The following is a 27,891-nucleotide window of genomic DNA, read 5'->3' as shown; positions in this document are numbered from 1 at the left end:
ATGATATGCATCGGTTCATTTTTTGATCCATTTTATTGAAGCACATAATTCATGTTATATAAAAGTTCTTGCATTTGATTAATTTCCTAGATAGACGAATACTACTCCGTAAACAGCAACCAAAACAATTGTTTGCGATGAACTGACTAGAAATTTCATTAATTCTGACCTCTTAAGGCAAAACTACATCTGTTCTGTACAAAAGATTCAAAAAAAATACTGTACTATGTTCTAGAAACTAGAAATGAGCAAATGTTGATTATTTTGCTGTTGATGTTCAACTAATGACGAGTATCTACAGCCGGACAAAGAAGCAATCAATGCCTTCACCAAGTCCTTTGCCATATGCTTTTCGATCATAGACATGATGTACTCCATGATACTTGATTCACATGGCAAGGTAATTGGCTCGGAAGCAGCTATGCCGAATTCTTCCTCTGCCATTCTTAATAGTTCTCTGAAAATATCAGTGTTTAGATACGTCAAGCCGTCAAGGGAATCATGAACCTTCTTCCATCAGTTGTGTAAACAACAAAGTAACCTTCATCGGTCACTGGTCTTGGCCAAGAAATCCTCTTCCTGCTAGCAATGGCTATTCTTTGCCACTTCCTTGCCATCTTGATGTGCTTCTTTGTACCGATCATTTTTGTCGAATTTTATTTTGAGATTAAGAGAGAAACTTTCGAATAATAGAATGTATGGAAAATTGTTGAGATTAAGTGAGTTGTTCAACTTGGATGAAATGGGCAAATGGCTATAGGCTTTATAGCTCGCGTGCTCACTTCCATCTCTACCGACCCCCAAATTGGTTGCAATTGATCCCATTTGACTTTTCTATCAAAATCAAGTCCCTCTCATTTCCATACTCGGAATCAAGTATCAACAACTCATGAATGTCTTGTATCAAATCAAAGAGGTATGAACAACAGACCAAACAACAATTGAACTAACCAACAACTAACCATAACATCCGATCCAATTTAAAAGCTTGGTATTATCATGTTCAAAATAATGATGGATCATAAGTAACAACGCACCCAAGTCGAAAACATGTCACTTAAACGCAATCAAACTTGTGGAGTAATTCACTCGGAATTCACTGGTAACTGGCAATGTTTCTTGTTGTTTTAGTGAGAGCGTGAGCCGGAGGCAGAGGAGCGGTTGCTTGATGGTTTGGGAGTGCGTGAGACAGGAAGCTTTTCCTTCTTCAACAGGACCTACCAAACATTAAAGGATGAGATTATCAGCTTTTTTTATATATATTTAAAAGTGACATCCATATCCAATACATATATAAGAGTATTCCCGACAACATGCACACACTACCTTTTGAGCTAAACACAACTTGAGACTTTTATGCATTAAATAAACTCGAGTACAGAAGCAGCAAGAAGCGTAGAGGTTTGGTCCTATGTGATCTTATTGTTAACTATGTCAGTTGTAATAATTTAGTATGATGTGAGCCAATTATTCATTCAGTTGAGATAATTCATATTAGCTTTTAGGAATACTATAATGTCACGAGCAGCAAATAATCGTAATTAATAAACAGATATAAAATCCAACCACCAACAAAATCACATAAAAAATATTAAATTAAATTACCTTGAAGTTAAGGTTCCAGTTTGCCGCGGTGCTTACTAATTTAGTTTGGGCGTTTTTGGAGAGGGAGTTAGCACAGCGAGCATATTGACCCGACCATATCTCCCCCTGCTGCAAATTGTGAAGAGCAGTGAGATGATACACTTCTGATATGGTGTACACAACATCTGATTTCATCAGAGCCCGCATCGCTATAACATCACGAACAACATGTTCCTCAAAAGGAACTGCATTTCCATTGCGAAGCTCATCGTTATGGAGATACTCGGCAAAATAATCAAATTTTTGCTGATACTCAAGTTCTTTGAAATATTCCAGATTTGGGAGCGAATACGGGACGGCGGCCATACCTAGACAAATCAATACTACAAATTGAATAGTAAATAAATTCAATAACAAATCAATACTAACTAATTCAAGGACAAATCAGTGCTATCAAGATCGTATGCATATATAAACAATAAAAAGATTAATATCATACCAACTAATTCAAGGATTGTAAAGAGTGATAAAGATAGATGAGTCGTCTTACTCGTCCAAGTTTCTTAGGGTTAGATTGTTCGAGTGATTCTCTCAAATGGATAGTTATTGGGGGTTTAGTCCGTCTTGCTTGTGACGGCAACTTGAGTTGGATTTTACCAAACTCTGCTACAAGGCCCATATTGCTTGACTTTTTCAGACCGATTACTCTCATCGGATAATTTTAATTTTAATTGGCTCCAAATATGATTAGTACTCATAAAAATGGCAAGGAAGTGGCAAAAGCTAGCGCAGCTGCCAGCAGAAAGAGAATTTCCTGGCCGAGAACAAATGTCGCTGAAAAAGGTCACTTCTTCATTTACGCAAATGATGACAAAAGGTTTACGATCCCCTTGACCTATCTCCAGAGTGATATTCTTCAAGAGCTGTTCAGAATGGCAGAAGAAGAGTTTGGACTAACAAGTGAAGGGCCTATTATATTACCATGTGATTCAACTTTAATCGAGTATGCCATCTTAGTATGTTAGGAGTAGTTTTTAGCTAGGCAGCGGAGAAGTAATCGTCTTCTCCTCCTTTGTAAATGACATGATATTATAGATGTAGCAATTGCTTATTCACTCGCGTAACATAAAAAGTTTGAATCAGAGCCGACCTTGGATTTGATGTTATACCTTCTTACGTGTGATTAACGAACAATGATATTGCCAACCTCGATTTTAGTTAAGCACATGCATGATATGGTTGTCGTGATGTTCAAAATACAATGATATTGTTATAACAGAAGCGAGAAAGACAAAGAACGATAAAGAAAGCAATACACACAGATTTACGTGGTTCACTAACCGTGTGTTAGCTACGTTCACATGGCAGGAGGAAGGAGAGTTTTTATTAATTTGTGAGGGGATTTACAGATTACAAATTCGGATACAAAAGCTATGATATGCATAACTGCTAGGATGAGGCTTAGAAAGTTTAGAGTAGTACTCCATAAAACCCCGATCATAGTTGTTTGAAGCAAGACTAACAGATTCAAAGCACACAGATAAACATAAATAATCAACAACGGGATGGACTAGTAAACTAGTAAACATCAAGAACTCAATAAAAAGCGGAATATCCAATAACTCCGGATAATTAATTATTATAATCGAATCATAAAATACAACATTAATTATCGAAAATCTATGTTATGGAGCTCTAACAGTAATTAACTCGAAAATATATGTTATGGAGCTCTAAAGGAAGTGAAGTTATTATAAGAGTAAATAACCTTATAATACAAAATAGAATAATGTAAGTGACAATTATACCCAAACCCCAACCAACTATCGACGCAACAATGAATTGAAACATCTTCCGAATTTCTAAAACAAATCGTTTTACTTCATCATCCACCTTGAAGAATTGATATGCAAGTTGTACAGCTAGTAGAAGAAATCCCCAGTACTTATTCATCATTGTTCTTGATCTATCGCCCGTGGAGAATTGTTTTGCATGCTCACCTGGTAGAAGACTTTCCCAACACTCTATAGAACTTGAAGTTTATGGGAATTAGAATATGTATTCACAAAGGTAAGGATACAAGGTTTATATAGTTTACAGGATGTGCAAAATAAGGTAAGAACTATAATTACAAAAGATATGCTTTGCTATATTTACAATATATGAAGATTGTGTGAATATTTCCTAATGTCAGGAAATATGGTTAATACGCCCCCGCAAGATGGACGTCCGAGGAGTAAGGCCAATCTTGGAGCGAAGTTCAAGGTACTGGGTTTTGTGGAGTGGTTTGGTGAGAACATCGGCCAATTGATCTTTGCTTGCAACGTGTTGAATGCGAACTTGACCATGAAGCAACTGCTGTTTGACAAAGTGAAAGGAGAGAGCCATGTGCTTCATGCGAGAGTGAAAGACCGGGTTTTTGGCATAGAGAGTAGCAGAAATGTTGTCACAGAAGATCGCCGGAGGAGTAGTGACGGAGATATGAAGCTCGTGGAGAAGGTTACGGAGCCAAAGTGTTTCGGTGGTGACGGAGGCAACAGCGCGGAATTCAGCTTCAGTAGTTGATAGGGCAAGGCCGCGTTGCTTCTTGGAGGACCAGGAGATAGGGTTTCGTCCGAGATAGATGATATAACCAGTGGTAGAAACATAGGTGTCTTTGTCACCGGCATGGTCTGCATCACAGAAAGCATGAAGGCGAGGAGGAGAGGTGCGATAGAGCTGGAGGCCAATGGTTTGAGTCCCTTGTAGATAACGGAGGAGACGTTTCAGGGCAGTCCAGTGAGTGGCAGTGGGGTGATGCAGGAATTGAGCGAGGCGATTAATAGCAAAGGCAACGTCAGGTCTCGTGAGAGAGAGATACTGTAGGCTGCCAACAATAATGGCACGATAATCAGAGTGGTCTTGGATGGGTAAATGATCTTCACGAGTTAAGGTGGGTGATGTTGCCATGGGAGTGGTATTGGGTTTGGCATCTATCATTTTAAATTTGGTGAGAAGGTCAAAGATATATTTCGATTGGTTGAGGTGAAGGCCAAGTGAGTTATGAGTGACTTCAATGCCTAAGAAGTAAGACAACGGGCCCAGATCTTTTAGGGAAAAACGTTGGGATAAATTATCGATGAATGATCGAAGGTGAGCGGGGTGAGGACCAGTGACTATAATGTCGTCGACATAAACAAGCATGTAAATAAAAGTAGTTTTGGTGTGGAGAATGAACAGAGAAGAGTCAGATATAGATTGTTTAAAACCATAAGATAGTAGATAAGAGGTTAATTCAGTGTACCATGCGCGAGGAGCCTGTTTTAGGCCATAAATCGCTTTGTTTAATTTGCAGACGTAATCGGTTTTAGTTTGATTGACAAAACCAGGAGGTTGTGTCATAAAAACATTATCAGTGAGTGTCCCTTGAAGAAACGCGTTATTCACATCTAATTGTCGAAGAGACCAGGAGTTGGTAACAGCTAAAGCTAAGATAAGTCTAACTGTCGTTGGTTTGATAACAGGGCTAAAGGTTTCATTAAAATCAATACCAGGGCGTTGATGGAATCCCTTAGCAACAAGACGGGCTTTGTGTTGTTTAAGGGTGCCATCAGGGTTAAATTTGTTGCGGTAAACCCATTTACAACCTATAACGTTTTGGGAAGAGGTGCGTGGAACAAGAGTCCAGGTTTGATTCCGTTCAAGCGCATCAAATTCCTCTTGCATAGCATGACGCCATTGAGGGAGAACAAGTGCTTGCTTGACCGTATTTGGTAAGACATCATTGGTTGAGGAAGCTTGAGCTAGATTATTGCTATAGTTTGGGTTTGGTTTTCTAATTCCATTGACAAGACGAGTGACAATGGTCCGTGGTGGGGGCGGTTGAACACCTTGACGTGGTGTGGGATGGGGTTGTGCAGCGGAAGGAGAAGGGGGGGTAGCAGGTTGTTGGTCGTGGTGTGGAGTGGGAGTGGATGAGGATTGAGAGCGACGGGTGTAGACTTGAGTGATCGGTGGTTTGACAGGAAGAGTGGGAGTCGGGATGGAAGGTGGAATTGGGACTGTGGGGATGGTAGAGTCCGCAGGAGGGAGGATGGGAATGTGGAGGGTACACCACGCATCAGTGGTGGCGGGTGGAGTAGGAGTGGGCAGCGAGGAGGTGGTTCGAAATGGGTAATGGTCATCACAAAATTTAACATGGCGAGAAGTGTAAATGCGATGGGTTTTGGGGTCTAAACAGTGGTATGCGCTTTGGGTGTTCGAGTAACCTACAAAAATACATGCGATAGAACGGTTTTCTAATTTATGCTTTGTATAAGGTCGTAACCACGGGTAGCATAGACTCCCGAAATTGTGTAACTTAGAATAGTCTGGGTGTATTTTATGTAACTTAAAGTAAGGGGTGTCACCTCCCAAGCCTTTCGTGGGAAGGCGATTAATTAAGTAAGTAGCCGTACAAAAGGCAAGGGGCCAGTAGGACGTGGAGAGGCCAGCATGGTTTAATAGTGCAAGGCCAGTTTCCACTATGTGTCTGTGTCGTCGTTCAGCGTAGCCATTGTGCTCCGGTGTGTGTGGCGGACTAGTATTATGCGAGATTCCATTAATGAGAAGAGATTGATTTAGTTTTACATATTCACCACCATTGTCACTAAAAAATCGTCTGATGGGTCTATTGAAATATTTTTCAACCAATGCTTTGAATTGTATAAAAATTGTAGTGGTTTCGGACTTACGTTTTAATGGGTATAGCCATACGTATTTAGTGTAATGGTCAACGAAAATAACATAATACTTATAATGGTCGTAAGATTGGACCGGGCTTGTCCAAAGATCCGAAAAGAGCAAGTCAAGTGGGGCGTGTGAGGTGAATGACGATACAGAGAAGGGTAGTTTGGTGCTTTTCGAAACACAACATGAATCACAGTGAGTAAAAGAAGGAATACGAAAAGAAAAATTTTTATTGATAAGTTTGGTTACATCGTTTGTGGGATGACCCAACTTATGGTGCCACGAAAGAGGCGTGGTTCCTTTCCACGAAGGAGGCGTGGTTCCTCTAGTATTAAGCGCAGCTTGGTTGACAGTTGGTGGTGGATGCCATTCATACACCCCCTTGGTTGCTCGGCCCTGGAGAAGTGTTCTCTGGGTTTGACGATCCTTCACATAGAAAAAATCAGAGGTAAAAAGAACATAAGCATCATTGTCTGAACATAGCTTAGAAATAGAAATAATATTACGAGAAATTCTCGGCACATGAAGAACGTTTTTAAATTGAAGGTTGTGCATATGAAACGAACCTGTATGAGCGATTTGGAGGGCGGAGCCGTCGCCAATTATAAGATCATCAAGGCCGTCATAAGGTGAGTGAAAGGCGAGGGTGTCTAAATCATGTGTTTGTAATACTCCGTATTTATAAGTCTTTGGGTACTCTATCGAGTAGGCCTTACTCTGTCGAGTAAGGGTAAGTTGCGAAGTAAAATAGTTTCTGACCTGTTGGGTACTCGATCGAGTAGCTGGGGTACTCGATCGAGTAAGGGGGTACTCGATCGAGTGCCTTGGGTACTCGATCGAGTGTCCTATTTTTACGGGGAGTTTTCTCGGGTTTTGTTAATTACGCGATTAAGGTATTTAAACATATTCGTCATTGTTTTAAATCACTTTTTACAAAACCTAAAACCTGTTTAAGAGAGAAAGCAACTAGTTCTTCTTCCTAATCGCGTTCTTGACAATTCCCGGAGTTCAGACGGTCAGTTCGTAGCGTAGTTCGTGTCGTTGGATTCCTTGCGTCGAGGGTAAGCTTTTAATATAATTTCTATAATGTTTTGTTAAGATTGGTGAAACCCTAATTTAGGAATTGGGGGTTTTGGTGTGTAGTTTGTGATGTGTAGTCTTTATGTGCTGTATGATAGGAGGAGAATTCGTAGAGGAGCCGTTTTGATACAAAATTGTAGATACCGTCTGCGTGTGGTGTTGCTTTCCAGGTAGGATTTCCTACTCGGTATTAGTCCCATAATGGGATATTGGTGATGTCTTTGTAGTTAGTTGTTTGATATGATGATTGTGATTGTGATTGTGATTGTGGTTGTGTTTGTTGATGGTTCTCGAGATGCGTTCTCGGCTGAGTGGGGTCACTTGCGGGAGTGATCTCACGCCCTAGTTTCGCCCTTCGTGGAACCCGCCACGGAAGGGGATGTGCACATTAATGGACAGGGTTATCGCTCGGTATGATGAGCGGGGCTTAGGTGGGAACGGCTGCGGTCCCCCATCGCGGGCTGGTCCAAAGTGGACGATCGATTGAGATGATGGGAATTGGTTGGTGGTGTGTGTGTGTGTGATTCGGTTGTCTGTTTATCTTATTGTTGATGTATATTGAGTTGTGTGATTAGTATTGACCCCGTTTAAATGTTTTAAAAACTGTGGTGATCCATTCGGGGTGGTGAGCGATTTAGCTTGGCGGTATATCTTGGATACGCGTGGGATCTAGTCAGATGGAGTCATCACATATCGAGTCTTTAGTCTTCCGCCGTGTTTGTTAGGACAGTTCCTTTCATTGGTTTATAGTTTGAGAACAGTTGTATTTTGCTTGATTGGTTTGTAATGTAATCACTTAAACTTATTTAATTAAGTATGTTTCTTCATTGTCTTATGGTTATCATGCCTCGGGTAACCGAGATGGTGGCATCCTTATACCTGAGTGGTCCTGGTAAGGCACTTGGAGTATGGGGGTGTTACAAATGGTATCAGAGCGACGATCCTGAAACCTGTAACCAATGAACTTAATGAACATAGGGAGTCAATTAAAATGAACCCGGGGTAAAGGTTGTAGGAGCTAATGCAAAGACTTGGGAGACGTCCTAAAGTCGCGAACTCGCCCTACAATTTTGAACCGGTCACCATGGGATAAGTGTCGGGATCGTTATGTGCATATTGTGTGCTGTGTGTATCTATGTAGTAGTATGTTGCATGAATTGATGATGATGACGTGAATTATATGTTGGTGGATTGTAAAGCATGAAAGTATAATGATTGATACATGTAATTTGACATGTTATAATTATGTAAGGAAAAGTGTTTTGTCTATATATATATATAAAGCGATGTGTAAGTATACATGTTGTTGTTGTCGTGTTGAGTAAAAGTACGAAGGTTGGGAGTGTGAATTAAACATGTCTTTGGGTGAATATGTTGAACGAATATGGTGGATAAATATGTGGTATGATGGATGAATTAGTGGAAAAAGATGAATCATCGTGGTATGGTAACATGGTTCCGATTAAGCATGTTATATAATGAAAGTTATTTTATAATGTTGTTATGCTAGTAACATGTGAATAGGGGACTTGATGTCATGTATTTGTGATTTTGTTTACGGAAAAGAGATAGAATAAAAACATGTGGGTAAGTCATAATTGGCAAGTTAGATAAATTATGTGCATGATGAATGTTGTTGCTTGGCTTTTGAAAATAATAACATATGATTATGAATACTGGTTTTATGAGTTTTGGACTGGTTTTGTTTGCTTGGTTGTTGTTTAAACTATTTGGAAGTAAAAATCAAATAGTTATGTCGTCTGATTACAGCAAAGTTGTTTTTAAACTGTTATAACTTGAGATTCATAAATGATTTTGATGTGATTCCAATTGGAGGTGATAGCTTGTCCTTTTACGATTCTAACGATAGGTCACACGCCCAAAACGACCAAGAAATGAGTGAGTTATGACTGTTTTACGAAAACTGACAAAGTCTGAGAATTGGGGTACTCGATCGAGTATCCTCGGTACTCGATCGAGTAAGGGGGCACTCGATCGAGTACGTTAGTTACTCGATCGAGTAGCCCTGGTGATTTGTTTTACGTGCTTCTGATCTTGACCTACTCGATCGAGTAAGTCCCTTACTCGATCGAGTGGCCTGTACTCGATCTAGTGACCCTTGTTTTGGGTCATATGCTTATCTTTTGACTTCGTTGCATATTATGTTTAATTCAAAGTTATTATTTTGCTTCTTTATGCATTGTTTTACGTATGTGTTGGTCCTGAAGCGTAAGTTACCCAATCTTATGATGTAAAGAGTGGCACTTATGATGAATATGAGTTCGGTGGGGAGGACATGAGTTATATGTGATTATGATAGATGGTGGAAAAAGAAAAGGAAGATTGGTATAGTTTATTGAGGCATAGAGCACATTTTGCGAGACGGGATGAGTGATATGATTGTGTGTTGAGTAATGTAAAAGTAAGAGAATATGGGCAAGGGATGATGTGAGTATAATGAACGTGAGAATAAAAAGATTGAAAAGTAAGGATGCGGATAGTGGCAGCTTGAGATGTGTAAAGAATTATGGAGGGAGATGGTTAGAAATAGAGTTGAGTAAGGATATATGTAGTGAAAGTGCGTTTTAAAGGAGTTGAGAAGAGTAGTATATAGTGAACTTTGTGGAGACATGTCGCGAGGTGGATTTGGGAGATTTGGTTTATTAAGAGATGAAACTACTGTGTGATTTCCTTGGGCAATTAATGGTACAAAAGGAATTCTGATTTCTAGAGAGGTACAAAGGAGATGAAATTGTTAGAACAGTGAACGTTGATTTTATGGATAAACTAGAGGCAAGGGTGATTAATGGCATAATAAGAGAACATATTTATGGTAAGAAAGAGTGAGATGATATCGATATGAAATAATGGGATTTGAGTTTTGGAGCAATGAAAAGATAATCGGAGCACTAAAGAGTTAGATAGAAGTAATAAGGAGCTGAGCTATTAATGGTATTTTTGAGTATAACGAGAAAAGAAGGATAAAAGTAAGTTGAGAAAAGTTCACCGGAGTTATGTGACATAAAGTAAGGAATCGTCGAGATGTATGATACTATCAAGGGTAAGTAAGTTAATAGTTATACGAAGTTTCAGACAACATGATTAATCATGAGTTTCGAGGAATTAAGGGAGTATGAAGTTGGTGGAGTATTTGCACGATACGAGATTTTTGGTGGAGAGTTAGATGATGATACAATTAAGGATAGTATTGGGAAGAATGTTGAGGTAATTTTGTTAATGGATTGGATGTTCGTTATTTGGGATGTCAACCAAAGATAGGAAACAAATCGTGATGTTTAGAGATGAGTGTAAGAGGTTTGATGCCCGGACAGCGGTAGTGTTATGGTTTGTGACTAGTGGTTAAGGGTAATGGTATATTAGAAAGGTAACAATTCTAAAGAGGTTGATTTTGCGAGACCAGATCGATAAGTACGATTATGAAGGAGTATAAGATGTGGTTATATGAGGCGGTTGTTAGTAGTTGAGTATTAATGGTGTGGCTACATTTGGCAGAGGGTGATGGATATGCGAAAGGGAGAATATGTTATGAGGGGCATATGAGTTAAACTCGGGCGACAGGTAACCTTTATTGAGTGGTAACTTACGTGGTCGGGATTGACTAGTTGGTTGTGATTACGGGTCTATGATATGTGTAAATGTTTGTGTGAGGTTCTGACCTCACAAGAAGTGGTATGGTGTGATAATTATAAAGTTGTTTTATGAATGTTCTGTAATATATATGTTGGACACGGTAATTTAATTGAATGATATCCAAAAGGGTAATAATTTGATTAATTGACATGGCTAGTTATAATTTTATGTGTATTAATAACACATGTGTATTCCATGAAATGGTAGAGATGATGTTCATGAGATGCTTATCTATGTATCCATATAATATGTTGCGTGGTGACTTAATAAAGTGGATTTGAGTAAGTTTTTCTTGTCCGAGAAGTTATCTTTGAGTCGGTGTTTATGGGAATGGTATGCGATTGTGATGTCTATCGGTGTGGTTGTGGTGCTTCGGGTGGTGATCCGGGCACGGTACATAGTCTTTGTGATACGGGTATTTTCGCACTACGGTGTGGCTGTTGGTGGCGGTGTTGTGATGCCGTCACCGGTTGTGGTGGAGTAGGCGGGATGATTATGATTCGAGTTTCAAAAATACATACCAGTCATACATAGATTGTTGTTTTATTTGTCGTTGTTTCCTGTGAGTTTCAGTTTAGACAAATAGACTATTGTTTTGTTTGCTAATGTTTCTTACAAGTTTCAGTTTGAGAAGGAGGGTAGAGTTTAATATAAAGAGAGTTGTATATGTTTTCGTTGTTGTCATGGTATAGTGACATTCTTAATGGGACACGGTTGTGAGAGGTTGTTACAATAATTATGATCTTGTTCTAGTTAAGGTTTCAAAGAGACATGGTAATGGCAAGTGAGTCGTAGGACATGTGTGGTAATGACCCGAAAGATGCAGGTGGTTCCTAATCTTTTGTTGGGACAGTGAGTGTAGGGTATTGGGGGAATTAGTGTCATATTAGGTTATGTATGAGTTTTGCGGTAATGAAGGAAAGAACTTAAGGATCTGGAATGAGTGCACGTAACAAGTGTGGATCGCGAGTTATGCTTTTGATGATGGGAGTTTCATATAGTTTATATAGAGAGGTATGTCATGTTGCGGTAATGTGGAAAGTTGAAGTTTTGGGTTAAGATAAAGATTTTGAGGTATAGGTTAGGTGGTGTGACGAGTGAATTGAAGTGTGAGAATTGTTTAAGTAAGAGAGCCTTGGATACATGCATGGCGAGTGTTTAGAGTATAGGTGGTTATCTATGACATGTGATGATGATGAGAATAACGAGAAGATATAACTAAGGATATAGTATTAGTAGGTTACGAGGACGTAACATTTATCTTAAGAGGAGTAGGATGCGATAAAAGAGAGTTTCATGGTGGTGCATGTTGTAATATAATTGGAAGTAGAGTGTTAGCGTAGCGTAAAGGAGGGATTTGTTTTGTGGACGATACTTATAAAAGGCCATGGCCGTGCTTGTAGTAGGGTGATGCTTCGGAGTATGAGAATATTTTATATAGTGTTGACAGTTGGAGGATGATGTTATGAGTCTGAGTAAACTTCGAGGACGAAGTTCCTTTTAAGGGTGGTAGAATGTAACATTCCGTTTGATGTCTATGAGTGTCTTAGTATTGGGTTTGATAGTTGATGATATTATGGAGCTAGCAGCATTAGAGGATGGTAGTTGATTATGTATGGAGTTGGTGTCGTGAGAGATATATATGTGGTAGATACGATATAGTGAGTCATGTTGTGGAAGTAAACATAGTTGGTAGAATGGGGGTTAAGAGTTCATGTTCTATGTTCGGTCGAGTTCTTGAGTCCTTAGCTAAGTTGTTGTGTCTTGGTCGAGTCAGTATGGTTGTTTTTATGTATGGGTTGAACTTCGGGGACGAAGTTCTTTTAAGGAGGGAAGACTGTAATACTCCGTATTTATAAGTCTTTGGGTACTCTATCGAGTAGGCCTTACTCTGTCGAGTAAGGGTAAGTTGCGAAGTAAAATAGTTTCTGACCTGTTGGGTACTCGATCGAGTAGCTGGGGTACTCGATCGAGTAAGGGGGTACTCGATCGAGTGCCTTGGGTACTCGATCGAGTGTCCGGTTTTACGGGGGAGTTTTCTCGGGTTTTGTTAATTACGCGATTAAGGTATTTAAACATATTCGTCATTGTTTTAAATCACTTTTTACAAAACCTAAAACCTGTTTAAGAGAGAAAGCAACTAGTTCTTCTTCCTAATCGCGTTCTTGACAATTCCCGGAGTTCAGACGGTCAGTTCGTAGCGTAGTTCGTGTCGTTGGATTCCTTGCGTCGAGGGTAAGCTTTTAATATAATTTCTATAATGTTTTGTTAAGATTGGTGAAACCCTAATTTAGGAATTGGGGGTTTTGGTGTGTAGTTTGTGATGTGTAGTCTTTATGTGCTGTATGATAGGAGGAGAATTCGTAGAGGAGCCGTTTTGATACAAATTGTAGATACCGTCTGCGTGTGGTGTTGCTTTCCGGGTAGGATTTCCTACTCGCATTAGTCCCATAATGGGATATTGGTGATGTCTTTGTAGTTAGTTGTTTGATATGATGATTGTGATTGTGATTGTGATTGTGGTTGTGTTTGTTGATGGTTCTCGAGATGCGTTCTCGGCTGAGTGGGGTCACTTGCGGGAGTGATCTCACGCCCTAGTTTCGCCCTTCGTGGAACCCGCCACGGAAGGGGATGTGCACATTAATGGACAGGGTTATCGCTCGGTATGATGAGCGGGGCTTAGGTGGGAACGGTGCGGTCCCCCATCGGGCGTGGGGTCCAAAGTGGACGGTCGATATTGAGATGATGGGAATTGGTTGGTGGTGTGTGTGTGTGACATTCAAATTGTCTGTTTATCTTATTGTTGATGTATATAAGTTGTGTGATTAGTACTGACCCGTTTAAATGTTTTAAAAACTGTGGTGATCCATTCGGGGGTGGTGAGCGATTTAAGCTTGCGGTATATCTTGATACGCGTGGGATCTAGCTGGGGATGGAGTCATCACATATCAGAGTCTTTAGTCTTCCGCTGTGTTTGTTAGGACAGTTCCTTTCAGTTGGTTTATAGTTTGAGAACAGTTGTATTTTGCTTCAGTTGGTTTGTAATGTAATCACTTAAACTTATTTAATTAAGTATGTTTCTTCATTGTCTTATGGTTATCATGCCTCGGGTAACCGAGATGGTGGCATCCTTATACCTGAGTGGTCCTGGTAAGGCACTTGGAGTATGGGGGTGTTACAGTGTTAAGTGGTGCGAGGCGCCGCTATCGAACAGAAAATTCGGGTTTGGGATGGGGTTAGCATAGGTCGGGTTGGTGGGAGCAGCGGGAATAGAGGTGGAGTTGCCATAGTTGGCGACATGGGCCTGTGGTGGAGCCGATGGTGTGGGTTGATTTTGGCGATATGAGGGTTCAGGAAACGCAATATGGGGAAAGAACTTTCTGAAAAGAGGACAGTTGGCGATAACGTGACCGACCTCTCGACACCACTGGCATCTTCCCTTAAAAGGACGTGGAGTGGACTGGTTTTGGTGATAGGTGGAGGTAGGTTGATGATAGGTGTTGACTGATGGGTGATAATTGTTGGTTGATGGAAGGTAGGTGGTTGTGGGTTGGCGTGAAGTGGGACGTTGGTGGTGGGTGTTGCGATAAGCGGGGTTGGCAGATGGTGAGAAGTGGTTCTGGGTGGTTGAGGTGTCGTGTTTCATGAGTATTTCGTGTTGCAACAGTTTCTCGTGAAGTGCCTCGAATGTTATGGGTGTATCCCGAGCGCGAACGGTGGTTATGACAGGTTTGAAGGTTTCGTAATCAAGTCCTTTAAGAACTTGAGCAATGATATCCTCCGGGTCAAGAATCTTACCCATAAGGGCAAGCTGGTCGACACAGACCTTGATGGAATTCATATAATCCGAGACGGTCTGTTCAGTGGTTTTGGTTAAGGAATCAAATCGTTCCTTGAGTTGCATAATATGAGCCCGAGAGGGGTTGGCGTAGGTTGAAGCAAGGATATCCCAAGCTTCTTTCGCGGTTTTCGCTCTTACAATTAATGGTTGTAAGGCGGCAGACAAGGTACCCATGAGGGCACCAAGGATGAGTCCATCTTGCTTGAGCCATGTCAAGTAGGACGGATTGGGTTGTTGCACTTTATTTTCATCGGTGATGGTTTCATTTGGTGGTTGGTCGGTGCCGGTTACAAAGCCGAGAAGGCTGAAACCGAACAGTATGTTTGTGAGTTGGAACCGCCAGGCGGTGTAATTAAGGGGGTTTAGCTTAACACAGTGGTTGAGGTTAAGCGATGTTAATGGTTTTGCGGTTTCGTGAGGGTTGGGTACGACAATGTCGTTGTTGTTGATATTACCTGCCATGGTGCTTGACGGAATGCAGAGAGAAAAGGATGTGTTGCGGCGTTTGAAGGAGAGGGGTTTTGGTCGTAGGTTAGGGTTGGATCGATTGGAGACTTTTGATACCATATAGAACTTGAAGTTTATGGGAATTAGAATATGTATTCACAAAGGTAAGGATACAAGGTTTATATAGTTTACAGGATGTGCAAAATAAGGTAAGAACTATAATTACAAAAGATATGCTTTGCTATATTTACAATATATGAAGATTGTGTGAATATTTCCTAATGTCAGGAAATATGGTTAATACACTCATTCGTCATTGTTCTTGATTTTTGTTTTCTGAATTAATGGTCAGGCTTGTAGTTGTATATATAGCAAACGGGAACGGGAATCGGGTACGTTGAAGGATTTCAACTGCAATTAGGTAAAGCTATAGTACGAATTTACGTACAACTAGTTTTAAACCCGTGCAAAAAATGCACGGGTCGTAATTATAGACGTTTTTATTGAATATATGAGCATATAAATGAGGATTATTAAATGTTTAATGTCGTGACAATATAAATAAGTCGATAACAATTGGAGATTGGACGTACATATAAATTAAGTTACTCAGATTCGGTGATCTATTTTTTTAAAATATGATTTTAGTTTATTTACCTCATAACGTTTAGTTTATTCCGTAACTTTTAATTTATTTTGTTTTATTAGAGTTGTGTATATATAATCTAATATATGTCTTACAGGAAATATAAACAATGTAATAAAATTAAAAATAATCAGAAATTTCCTTGTAAAGTACGTTAGATATTGTATTAGATGTACGCTTACTGCTGGCACAATTTATAGACGATTTTACGTGATAATATTTTTTTTTTACTTTTAAAAATAATAATAAATAAATTATTAAAATGGGATAAAATTGAATTTAATTATTGAAAACTTCTCAACGTAGACTTCACCTTTTAATTCGTTAACTCTGTCAACGACTTATTAGATTTAGAAATCTTATTAGCTCTTAAACAAATTATAGAATAAGATGGTCACCGTGAGACGATCATCTATTAGAAAAATTAATTCATTCTTTGCAATCAATAAAAGTGTGAAGTGTGATTTTTACACAAATGAACCATTTTACATTGTGAGATCGTTTCACACAATAATTATTATCTTACTCGATATATTATAGGCTTAAAACTTATATAATCCGTATTTCCTACCCCACCACAAAACAAACTCTACTCACTTATCTACCTACTTTTTTTAGGATACCATATTTACCCGTATATTCCGTTCTAATCTCATTTCTTCCACCTTACATTTTACAAAATAAAAATAAAGAAATGATTTTAAATCATACAAAACCCTTTATCCTACTTGCGTTTAGTTTACATCTTCCCCATAAATACAAAGTTTGCACACATTATTATGACCTTTAAAATACTCGTATAACACATCGTTAATAGAACACGGTCCATTAACATAGCCCATAAACGCAATCCATCTAACCCCACCCATAATAAGTCCAACCCTAACTATTTATTTGCCTCCGTAACTCACAGCTTTGCCTTTTACTTGCTCAACTCTCAACCTCAGATATGCAATGTCAACCCTTTTCCTCACCATCTTATTAATCTTTTGTGTATTCTATAACTTCAAAATATGTGGCCATTTTATTTGCATGGTCTATGATTTAACATTATAAGCATCTATTTTGCAATCTACGTGTATATTTTCTCCTTTTTTGTGTACAAATCCTCATTTTCTTGATTGTTTTCATCATTTATACTTTGAATAAGGGGTGTTAATGTCCTATGACTGGATTATTAATTTTTCTGAAAGAATTATCTTATATTTTTCTCTTTATTACCTATTTTTCAGAATTTGTACTATTTTTTGTTGATCTCTAATTTTTTGAAGATCACATCCAACTTTGTACCATTTTTTTTTTTGCATTTTAGTGAGTTCATAGTAGATCCTTCATTTCTGGTGTTGTTTTGATGTGAAATGAATTGACTCATCACTGAATTTATTTTTGAACTCATGATAAAATTTGAATTAATAGCAGTCATTTTTTTATTATTTTTTTTGGGATTTATTTGATGTAAATAAGTCGTTTTTTTTAAACATTTTTTCAAGTCTGGAATATTGAAATGACATAATTTTTTTACTCTGTATATTTTAATTGTATAATGTATGGTTTGTAATTGTATAATGTATAGTTTATTAGGTTGGTGTAAATTTGACTCTCTAATTAAATAAGGAGTATGTCTCCTAAGAGACGGTCTCTCACTAAACTTATTGAGAGACCTACTATAACTTCACGGAAAAGTGGTACAAAAAGTAATAAAATAAATACGTATGCTATAAAATCAGGTACTAATAAAAATGGTTACAATATATGATAAAATAGGTACGATTGTTATGAAAACATGTACCAAACGAAAGAGGCAATTGATGCAATATTGTATTAAAATTGATCAACCATTGTACTTGCTCTTAACCTAACCTTCTTATAATTTTCCGAATAAATACCAACCTTCCCGCTTTCACATAAATAATTATTAGCTGGAATTGAGTTTTATCCAAAGAAATTTTTTTTAAACCTGCCTTTTCTATTACTTGTATATGGGCAATATGGCTATGGGTTGAATCAGTCCAAATTAGGGCAATAGCAAGTCAAGCAAGATTCATAACTAAAATTCCCATGTAAAATAGGGGCAATTGACGTGCAGGAAACAGCAAACTTGTAAGAAATCAATTGGAGACACTGAAGTGCAACAAGAAAAATGTCATTTCCTTCAAATGCATGAGCCACACAAACGATCAAAATGCTAACTTCCCCAAAGTTATAGTAAGACTTTTACAGAACACAAGGAGACTTATGGTATGTTCAATGAAGTTCCACAATGATTAATAGTCACAAAGTGAGAAAACTTGCTGGTGGTGTCTTATACATCTGGTGATTTCCATATACAAAGAGTAATCAGAAAAGGTTATATGCTCGATTGATGATTTTCCAATTTTAATACAATATTGCATCAATTCTCGAAACAATTTACAGTAGGAGTCACTTAGAAATAAGCTCGCTTTGTTGAATAGTCACATGGGTATGGCTACGTATATCCAGCGCCCTTACAACCTTACCCTGTCGTATCGCCTTGCCCAATTCCTCCATCATCCCACTGTTACGCATTGGACTGCTCTAAAACGCCTACTTCACTATCTTCAAGGCACTCAACATCATGGCATTCAACTCTACTCAAACAATCCACTTTGTCTTCATGCATTTTGTGACGCCGACTTTGCAGGAGACAAAGATAACTACATATCAACGACTGGATACATCCTCTATCTTGGCCGAAATCCAATATCTTGGTCCTCCAAAAAGCAACGTGGTCTTGCCCTATCTACAACGGAGGCTGAATTTCGTGCAGTTGCATCCGTCACCACTGAGATACTCTGGCTTCGCAATCTTCTTACTGAGCTCAATGTCACCATTACCAAGCCACCAGCCATATATTGTGACAACATGTCGGACACACTCTATGCTAAAAATCCAGTTTTCCACTCGAGAATGAAGCATATGGTTCTATCCTTCCACTTTGTTCGGGAACAACTTCAACTCAATGCTATCCGCATCCAACATGTTGCAAGCAAAGATCAACTCGCTGATGCTCTCACTAAACCTCTTCAAAAGCAACATTTCTTCAACCTACGAGACAAGATTGGCCTTCTCCCTTCGACGTCCATCTTGCGGGGGCGTATTAACCATAATATTTTATCTTAGTAAATATAGTAAAGATAAGAGTATAAAATCTTTTAGTACATAAATCTTTTGTATAGGCTCCCTTTTCCTTTCTCAAATAAGCTTCTAGGATTAGTATCATTCACTCAGAAATACAAAACATTCAACCCTAAGGGTCCGTTTGGATACAATTTTAGGAGGGAAGGGGAGGGGAGGTGAGGGGAGGGGAGGTGAAGGGAGGGGAGAGAAGGGGAGGGCAAATGGGATATGGGTGTTTGGATAACAAAAATTATGAAGGGAAATGGAAGGGGAGGAAGGAGGGAGATGAAGAATGGATGGAGGATTGAAGGATGCTGGTGGTATAATTAGTCCAAATAATGTTTTCTTTCCAAATTTTGCCACCCTTGGAAAGATTATAGTTTGTTCTATAGGAGAGAAAATAAGTCCTTTCATTTCTCTCCCCTTCCATTTCCTTTCTCCCATATTTTTTATCCAAACAAAGGAAATTAAATCTCTCCCTTTCCCTCCCCTCCCATTCTCTCCAATTCCTTCAATCCAAACGGACCCTAAGTCTTATAAGAGGGATCCTTTGAGGCATTTGTTGCTGTATTGTATAATTTCCTAGAAGAGTAGAAGTTCAAATTTTTGCAACAACTTGTCTAATTATAATAAAAAAAGCCAGAAAACTGTTGTTTAACTCACACGAAAATTTAATCTCATTAATTCTGATTTCTAGGTAAAACTACATGATCTGCTTTGTACAAAATAATGAAAAAATAGTGTTAGAAACTAGAGATAAACAAATGTTGGTTTGTTTGCTCTTGATGTCCAACTACTGATAATCTACAGTTGGCTAAAGATGCAATCAAAGCTATTTCCAAGTCTTTAGCCACATGATTTTGGATCATAGACATGGTGTACTCCATGAAACTTGATTCACAGGGCAAGGTGATTGGTGCAGAAGCATCTAAGCCGAATTCTTCCTCTGCCATTCTTAATAATTCTCTGAAAATATTCGTATTTAGATATGTCAACGGAATCATGAACCGTCTTCCATCAGTTGTGTAAACAACAAAATGACCTTCATTGGTCACTGATCTCGAATTCTCGACCAGGAAATCTTCTTCCTGCTGGCAATCGCTATTCTTTGCCACTTCTTTGCCATCTTGATGAGTTTCTTTGTACTTATCATTTTGTAAGGTTTTATGTGAAAAGTATGCGAAAGTATTGTAATTAAGAAATGTAAAGATGAACTAATAGGTGTTGTCTTTGGTTATGAAAAACATGGAGAAATAGTCAAGTTTTATAGGTTCAAACTGAAGACAGCTCACTTTAATGCTAACTAACACCTTGTTTTGATTGTTTGGTGGCAAAACCATGTGGAAATTTCAGGTGGGTTTGTCTAATTTCAGGCTATGTAGACCTAAGATGTCTTCTTGCTGATTAATTACAAGCACCTTTCATTGTTTATCCATTAGATTTGTACTTATATTGTATGAAAGTAATGTACTACTAATGTGCCTTTGTTTTGGATAATATGAAAGACTTCATCTAACATCTTAGCTGTTACCTGTCACTTAAGTTTCTGTAAGCTAATCCAAATAATGAAGAGACCGTGTCTGTTAGCTAAACGACACAAAACCGATTTTCAGTATATGGACAACTTACTGAATGAGTCCACTTAGACTATGTTTACCCTTGTTTATTTTGACATAAAACATGAAGAAGCTATTTAGATTGACTGTCCTTTTGGTATAGTGAACTTACTGAATTAGGTTAAGGTTGCGTATGTGCGGCTACTGTCACCATCAAAGTCCATCGTCTTTGGCCAGTTAGACTTTGTACAATAATTCCTTCCTGGAGATAATTTGAACAAGTAATAATATATGGTGTGGTTCATAATTAGAATTCTCAGCCAGGAAGACGATGTTAAACATCTTTTTTTGTTCTACCATGTTGCTATTGTTAAAATTGAACTTTCTCGAAAGACGTTGAACACAGTGCTTAGCCAATGAAGGAAAGAAAGAATCAAAGAGATAATTGCTAGTTTTCTGTAAGAGTATAACTATTTCAGTTAAATTTCATTAGATCCCAAGTTAACTTGTTCTACATTCTGAAATGCTAAATACACTGTACAAATGAATATACTTGTGATCTAAAAACTAGTGATGAGCAACTGTTGGTTCATCCCTTGATGTTCATATGATCTACACGTGACTAAGGATGAAATCAATGCTCTCTCTACATCGTCTGAAGCATGTCTTTGAATCATAGAGATAGCGTACTCCATGAAATTTGAATCACAGGGCAATGTAATCGGACCTGAACTCGTCATCCCAAACTCTTCCTCAGCCAATCTCAAGAGCTCCCTTACAATCTCGTTGTTCAAATACGTCAGTGGAATCATAAACCGTCTTCCATCCGTTGTGTAGACAACAAAGTAACCCTCTTTGGCAACAGGTCTTGACCAAGAAATCCTCTTCCGGCTAGAAATTGCCAGTCTTTGCCATTTTTTCGCCATCTTAATAAGCTTCTTTGTGCTAATCATTTTGTGGGTTTGAAGGGGTGATGAATGTATAGTATGGCTTTTTTTTGTTCTTGGATAAGAAATTACTTGAAGAGTGTTTGGATTTGATGCTTGAGACTTGAGAATGATCAAGTTTTATAGCTTCATGCTAAGGACAAGTCACTTCAATGTTGCCTGTTTTTTTCCTGAAGTTTTGAGGCAAAACCATGTGAGTTGTACAGATGGGGCTATCAGATATAAATTTCGACAACCGTATCAATTTGGACGATCTCAAAACATGTATGTAGCCCAAAGATGTTTCTTGATTACTGTTATTATTATTGATTAAATGCTTTAGCCTGTCACTTTGCTTGACTGATCATTCCACAATTTCAATTGAGTAATGTTTATGCGACGTCTCGCCAGCAATGCTGTCCTTTTGTCTGAACTCTGAAATGCATGACAGCTTCAACATCAAGAGCTGACTGGTACAGAATATGACGGGTTATTATTTGAGTTTAATGATTTGAGTAAACAAAATTACTTACAGTATAAACTTATTTCGCATCTCATGAAGTAACACAGTCGATAAATTCATGTTTCGACAAAAATATAAATGGGAATCTGAGAACAGTCTATTTGTGCTTCCACCAGAAGTCACCAGCCTAACCATTAATTCAGAAATATTAGTGAAGTCACCAGTTCCTTGATAGCCGTGGTAAACGAGTAAAATACATTATTTTAGGACTGTTTTAGAATAGTAAGCATGTGCTGTGATTTATTTTAGGACTGTTTTTGAACAGTAAGCATGTCAGAGGATTCTTATAGTCACAAAGTGAGAAAAATTTGCAGGTGCTGTGTTGTTGAAATCCATATGATGTTCTGTCATACTGATATTTTTTCAACTTTTAACAATATATTGCATCAATTCTGGACACAATTCACGTTACGAGTCATCCAGAAATATGTTCTCTTTGCTGCTGAATACACACATGGGTATGGCTACGTACATCCAACTTCTGTACCTCGTTCTAAGTGGGCTGCTTTCAGGCACTTGTTGCTGTTCTACACTTCTACTGCATCAAATTTGATTCATGGATTTTTCACTACTTAGTAATTCATTTCCTATAAGAGTAATAGGTCACTTTGATGTGTTTGATCATCCTGCCTAACACCAAAAAGCTAAAAGCATATGGACATGTTGCTGCCGAGAAAATTGTTGTTCGATTCTGAAGAAATCTATTTTCATTAATTCTGATTTCGAGGTTAACTACATGTGCTCTGTACAAAAGAATGGAACAAAAAGAATGCCTTAGAAACTAGAGATGAACAATTGTTGTTGGCTAATTTGCACTTGATGTTCAACTATTGATGAGTATCTGCAGCTAGACAAAGATGCGATCAATGCATTCTCCAAGTCCTTCGCCACATGCTGTTGGATCATAGAGATGATGTACTCCATCAAACTTGAATCACAAGGCAAGGTAATTGGCCCTGAAGCAGCTATGCCGAATTCTTCCTCTGCCATTTTTAATAGTTCCCTAAAAATATCAGTCTTTAGATACGTCAAGGGAATCATGAATCGTCTTCCATCAGTTGTGTAAACAACAAAGTGAACTTCATCGGTCACTTGTCTTGACCAGGAAACCCGCTTCCTGCTGGCAATCGCTATTCTTTGCCACTTGTTTGCCATCTTGATGAGTTTCTTCGTACTTATCATTTTTGCCGGTTTTAAGAAATATTTCACAATGAGAAAATGTTGTAAAGATGAAGTAGTTGTGTTGTGTTGTGTTGTGTTGTGAATTAACTTTGGAGAAATGGTCAAGTTTTATAGTCTCAAATTAAAGACATATCACTTAAATGCTAACTAACACCTTGTTTTGATAGTTTGGAGGACAAAGCATGTGGAAATTTCAGGTGGGTATGTTTGATTTGTTTGATTACCAAGATGTCTTCTTGTTGATTGATTGTAGTAACTTATAGGACTCATGTTGTCCACTAAATTTGCTAATGTACAGTACCATTGTACCAAAGTAAGGTACACCTAATAATGTACACAAGGGTACATCAGTGCATGCAGTTGTCCTGCAACTAATAAATGCAGGGAGTACCCACCTGAGTGTACTAGCTCCTCCTGTGGTCTTATATGCACATGGTTTAGTTCTAGCCTTGTCTTCGATTAAGACGATAATACCAACATTGTGTAAATGAGCACCACAAAAGAAACAGTTTGATCGATGAGTTAGAAAGACCTTTACTTTAACTGGCTTTCATAGGTTAAACAGTTTGATGCATTACCATGTCAAAAGTGGGCGCCTTTGTGACATTTCTTGTTGAATGCATCATTTCATTTTTTGATCCATTTTATTGAAGCACATAATTCATGTTTTTATAAAAGTTCTTGCATTTGATTAATTTCCTAGATAGACGAATAGTACTCCGTAAACAGCTAAAAAAACAATTGTTTCTGATGAATTCACTAGAAGTTTCATTAATCTGAGCTCTAAGGCAAAACTACATCTGTTCTGTACAAAAGATTCAAAGAAAAATACTGTACTATGTTCTAGAAACAAGAAATGAGCAAATGTTGATTATTTTGCTGTTGATGTTCAACTAATGACGAGTATCTACAGCCGGACAAAGAAGCAATCAATGCATTCTTCAAGTCCTTCGCCACATGCTTTTGGATCATAGAGATGATATACCCCATGAAACTCGAATCACAAGGCAAGGTAATTGGCCCTGAAGCAGCTATGCCGAATTCTTCCTCTGCCATTTTTAATAGTTCCCTAAAAATATCAGTCTTTAGATACGTTAAGGGAATCATGAATCGTCTTCCATCAGTTGTGCAAACAACAAAATGACCTTCATCGGTCACTGGTCTCGACCAAGAAACCCTCTTCCTGCTGGCAATCGCTATTCTTTGCCACTTCCTTGCCATCTTGATGAGTTTCTTTGTACTGATCATTTTTGTCGAATTTTATTTGAGATAAAGAGAGAAACTTTCGAAGAATAGAATATATGGAAAATTGTTGAGATTAAGTGAGTTGTTCAACTTGGATGAAATGGGCAAATGGCTATAGGCTTTAAAGCTCGGACCTGAAAACATGTAACATTAATGTAACAACCTTGTAGTCCTACTTCAGAAGCAGACCCATGTGGATGTCCATTTCATCATTTGGAGTTTTCCTACATCATTTGGAGTCATCATAACTGTGACAATGTAGCAGCCCGGGACATTCGATAATAAACCTGACCAAACTGATGGGACCTAACTAACCACACCTGAGACTGGATCCTTATCCAACCTTACAGATTGAGCGGCGAGTGTTCAATTGTCTTAATTTACATGGCAACACCCACAAGTTGGAAGGCGGGTTATATTGGGCTAGTAATGCTGGTTAAAATGGGCCCAATGAGGTGAGGCAGCATATACCGCCACGTTGGCCAACTCTACATGACTACATTCTACATTTGAATCAAACCGATCAGAAAAGAATCCTCACCAATAGAGATGGAAGTGGGCTGTGCCGGGCAACGCCTCGTGTTTGGAGGAGAAATTGGCACGGCCTAGGCCCACGAAAGTGGGCTTCGTGTCGTGCCAGTGAAATGAAATGGCGGCGGAGGCACTACTCATAGTGTGCCGTGTTTGAGCGTGCCCAAGTAATTTCTCCACTCCAACTTTGTTTCTTTGCATTTTTGGCGTATCAACAACTCATGAATGTCTTGTATCAAATCAAAGAGGTATGAACAAGAGACCAAACAACAATTGAACTAACTAACAACTAACCATAACATCCGATCCAATTTAAAAGCTTGGTATTATCATGTTCAAAATAATGATGGATCATAAGTAACAACGCACCCAAGTCGAAAACATGTCACATAAACGCAATCAAACTTGTGGAGTAATTCACTCGGAATTCACTGGTAACTGACAATGTTTCTTGTTGTTTTAGTGAGAGCGTGAGCTGGAGGCAGAGAAGCGGTTGCTTGATGGTTTGGGAGTGAGTAAGACAGGAAGCTTTTCCTTCTTCAACAGGACCTACCAAACATTAAAGGATGAGATTATCAGCTTTTTTTTATATATATTATATTAAATTACCAACAAAATCACATAAAAAATATTAAATTAAATTACCTTGAAGTTAAGGTTCCAGTTTGCTGCGGTGCTTACTAATTTAGTTTGGGCGTTTTTGGAGAGGGAGTTAGCACAGCGAGCATATTGACCCGACCATATCTCCCCCTGCTGCAAATTGTGAAGAGCGGTGAGATGATACACTTCTGATATGGTGTACACAACATCTGATTTCATCAGAGCCCGCATCGCTATAACATCACGAATAACATGTTCCTCAAAAGGTCCTGCATTTCCATTGCGAAGCTCATCGTTATGCAGATACTCGGCAAAAACATCAAATTTTTGCTGATAGTCAAGCTCTTTGAAATCTTCCATATTTGGGGGCGAATATGGGGCGGCGGCCATACCTGGACAAATCAATACTACAAATTGAATAGTAAATAAAAGTATGGTTATCAAATTAGTAGTAATTGAAATTCAATAACAAATCAATACTAACTAATTCAAGGACAAATCAGTGCTATCAAGATCGTATGCATATATAAACAATAAAAAGATTAATATCATACCAACTAATTCAAGGATTGTAAAGAGTGATAAAGATAGATGAGTCGTCTTACTCGTCCATTTTTCTTAGGGTTAGATTGTTCGAGTGATTCTCTCAAATGGATAGTTATTGGGGGTTTAGTCCGTCTTGCTTGTGACGGCAACTTGAGTTGGATTTTACCAAACTCTGCTTCAAGGCCCATATTGCTTGACTTTTTCAGACCGATTACTCTCATCGGATAATTTTAATTTTAATTGGCTCCAAATATGATTAGTACTCATAAAAATGGCAAGGAAGTGGCAAAAGCTAGTGCAGTTGCCAGCATAAGGAGAATTTCCTGGCCGAGAACAAATGTCGCTGAAAAAGGTCACTTCTTCATTTACGCAAATGATGGCAAAAGGTTTACGATCCTGTTAAGATTATAGAGGGGAGAGTATTTCATGAATCTTGTATTATTGAGTTGTGTAACTTAGGATAACAATACATTATTTATAGTACCGAAATCCAAACCCTAATACTCTAAACCCTAGACGATAGCTGGCGGCCCTAATGGGCCTAATATCCTAATATGGGCCTAATATCCTAATACCCTCCCGCAATCGTAAAGATTGTACATTGTACGAACTTTACGATTGGAGAATTACAATAAAATTATAATCAATAAAAAAAACGGTTCATCTCTATCTTTCTTCATAAAGCTTCTATCTTCACAAGGTGGTAAGGGGGTGCGTATAGGACTCGCCAGACAATTTTCATTGCGTATAGGACTCGCCAGTTTTTTTTCCAGTGCGTAACTCGCCAGTTTTTTTTTTTTCAGTGCGTAACTCGCCAGTTTTTTTACTCAGTTGCGTAACTCGCCAGTTTTTTTTACTCAGTTGCGTAACTTGCCAGTTTTTTTTCTTTTTTTTTTTGTACCACCTTGCTCAAGTTGAAGATTTTGAAATAAAGTTTTAAAGATGATGATATATCCCATGACTGTGGGTGGATCATTTTATTGCTTTTGTATGAGAAGTGCAGAGAACGCAATAGATGATTCTAAGGGATGGAGTTGCATGAAACAACTCAAAGAGAATGATGTTGTACTGCCAGAAACGATTTTGTGTGGGAATTGATAAACAATTTTATTTTATTTTTTCTGATTTGAATTCAACGGAAGAAAAGTAAATGAGTAAATTATTGAAAATCCCGCCGGTGAGCATATTGTAGATTGTCGCCCACCGGCAAGAAAGCGGAAGCGTATCTAGAGACCTCAGGAAAGAGGCTCTGATACCATGTTAAGATTATAGAGGGGAGAGTATTTCATGAATCTTGTATTATTGAGTTGTGTAACTTAGGATAACAATACATTATTTATAGTACCGAAATCCAAACCCTAATACTCTAAACCCTAGACGATAGCTGGCGGCCCTAATGGGCCTAATATCCTAATATGGGCCTAATATCCTAATAGATCCCCTTAACTTATCTCAAGATTGATATTCTTCAGGAGCTGTTTAGAATGGCAGAAGAAGAGTTTGGACTAACAAGTGAAGGGCCTATTACATTACCGTGTGATTCAACTTTAATTGAATATGCCATTTCTATGATACAAAGACCTTCGACCGAGGATTTTCAGAAGGCATTTATTTTGTCCTTTGGTGACTGTTGCTCGACTTTATGCTTGCAGCAAGATCACACCAAACACCAATTCTTAGTATGTTAG

At 38.4% G+C, this 27,891-nt stretch overlaps 4 protein-coding genes and 1 pseudogene across 6 annotated transcripts; 1 reads left to right on the top strand and 4 right to left on the bottom strand.

Annotated features, from left to right (window-relative positions):
- Positions 1-231: 231 nt before the first annotated feature.
- On the bottom strand, positions 232-644 carry LOC141649838 (auxin-responsive protein SAUR66-like). Its single transcript, XM_074458510.1, has 2 exons — positions 508-644; positions 232-457 (listed from the first exon to the last, which is right to left on the bottom strand). Exons 1-2 carry the CDS (start codon positions 642-644, stop codon positions 232-234), a joined length of 363 nt encoding a protein of 120 aa, XP_074314611.1.
- Positions 453-2,370, bottom strand: LOC141646364 (uncharacterized). Of its 2 annotated transcripts, none has more exons than XM_074454276.1 (3): positions 2,084-2,370; positions 1,606-1,967; positions 453-1,217 (listed from the first exon to the last, which is right to left on the bottom strand). In XM_074454276.1, the coding sequence occupies exons 2-3, from the start codon at positions 1,948-1,950 to the stop codon at positions 1,128-1,130; spliced, it is 435 nt and encodes a 144-aa protein (XP_074310377.1). In that variant the 5' UTR covers positions 1,951-1,967; positions 2,084-2,370; the 3' UTR covers positions 453-1,127. The 2 variants fall into 2 exon arrangements, with proteins under 2 accessions (XP_074310377.1, XP_074310378.1); XM_074454277.1 differs by having other exon boundaries at positions 1,606-1,952.
- Positions 2,121-27,891, top strand: LOC141649837 (auxin-responsive protein SAUR68-like; annotated as a pseudogene).
- LOC141646363 (auxin-responsive protein SAUR62-like) lies at positions 21,132-21,720 on the bottom strand. Its single transcript, XM_074454275.1, has one exon. The coding sequence runs from the start codon at positions 21,601-21,603 to the stop codon at positions 21,211-21,213; it is 393 nt and encodes a 130-aa protein (XP_074310376.1). The 5' UTR covers positions 21,604-21,720; the 3' UTR covers positions 21,132-21,210.
- LOC141648232 (uncharacterized) lies at positions 25,275-27,630 on the bottom strand. 2 transcript variants are annotated; one of them, XM_074456744.1, is made up of 3 exons: positions 26,212-27,630; positions 25,703-26,064; positions 25,275-25,606 (listed from the first exon to the last, which is right to left on the bottom strand). In XM_074456744.1, the coding sequence occupies exons 2-3, from the start codon at positions 26,045-26,047 to the stop codon at positions 25,517-25,519; spliced, it is 435 nt and encodes a 144-aa protein (XP_074312845.1). In that variant the 5' UTR covers positions 26,048-26,064; positions 26,212-27,630; the 3' UTR covers positions 25,275-25,516. The 2 variants fall into 2 exon arrangements, with proteins under 2 accessions (XP_074312845.1, XP_074312846.1); XM_074456745.1 differs by having other exon boundaries at positions 25,703-26,049.

Source organism: Silene latifolia, chromosome 3 (assembly GCF_048544455.1).
Source record: "Silene latifolia isolate original U9 population chromosome 3, ASM4854445v1, whole genome shotgun sequence".
NCBI lineage: Eukaryota > Viridiplantae > Streptophyta > Magnoliopsida > Caryophyllales > Caryophyllaceae > Silene > Silene latifolia.
Note: the sequence above shows the minus strand (reverse complement) of the source record. Positions and strands in the feature narration are given on the sequence as shown.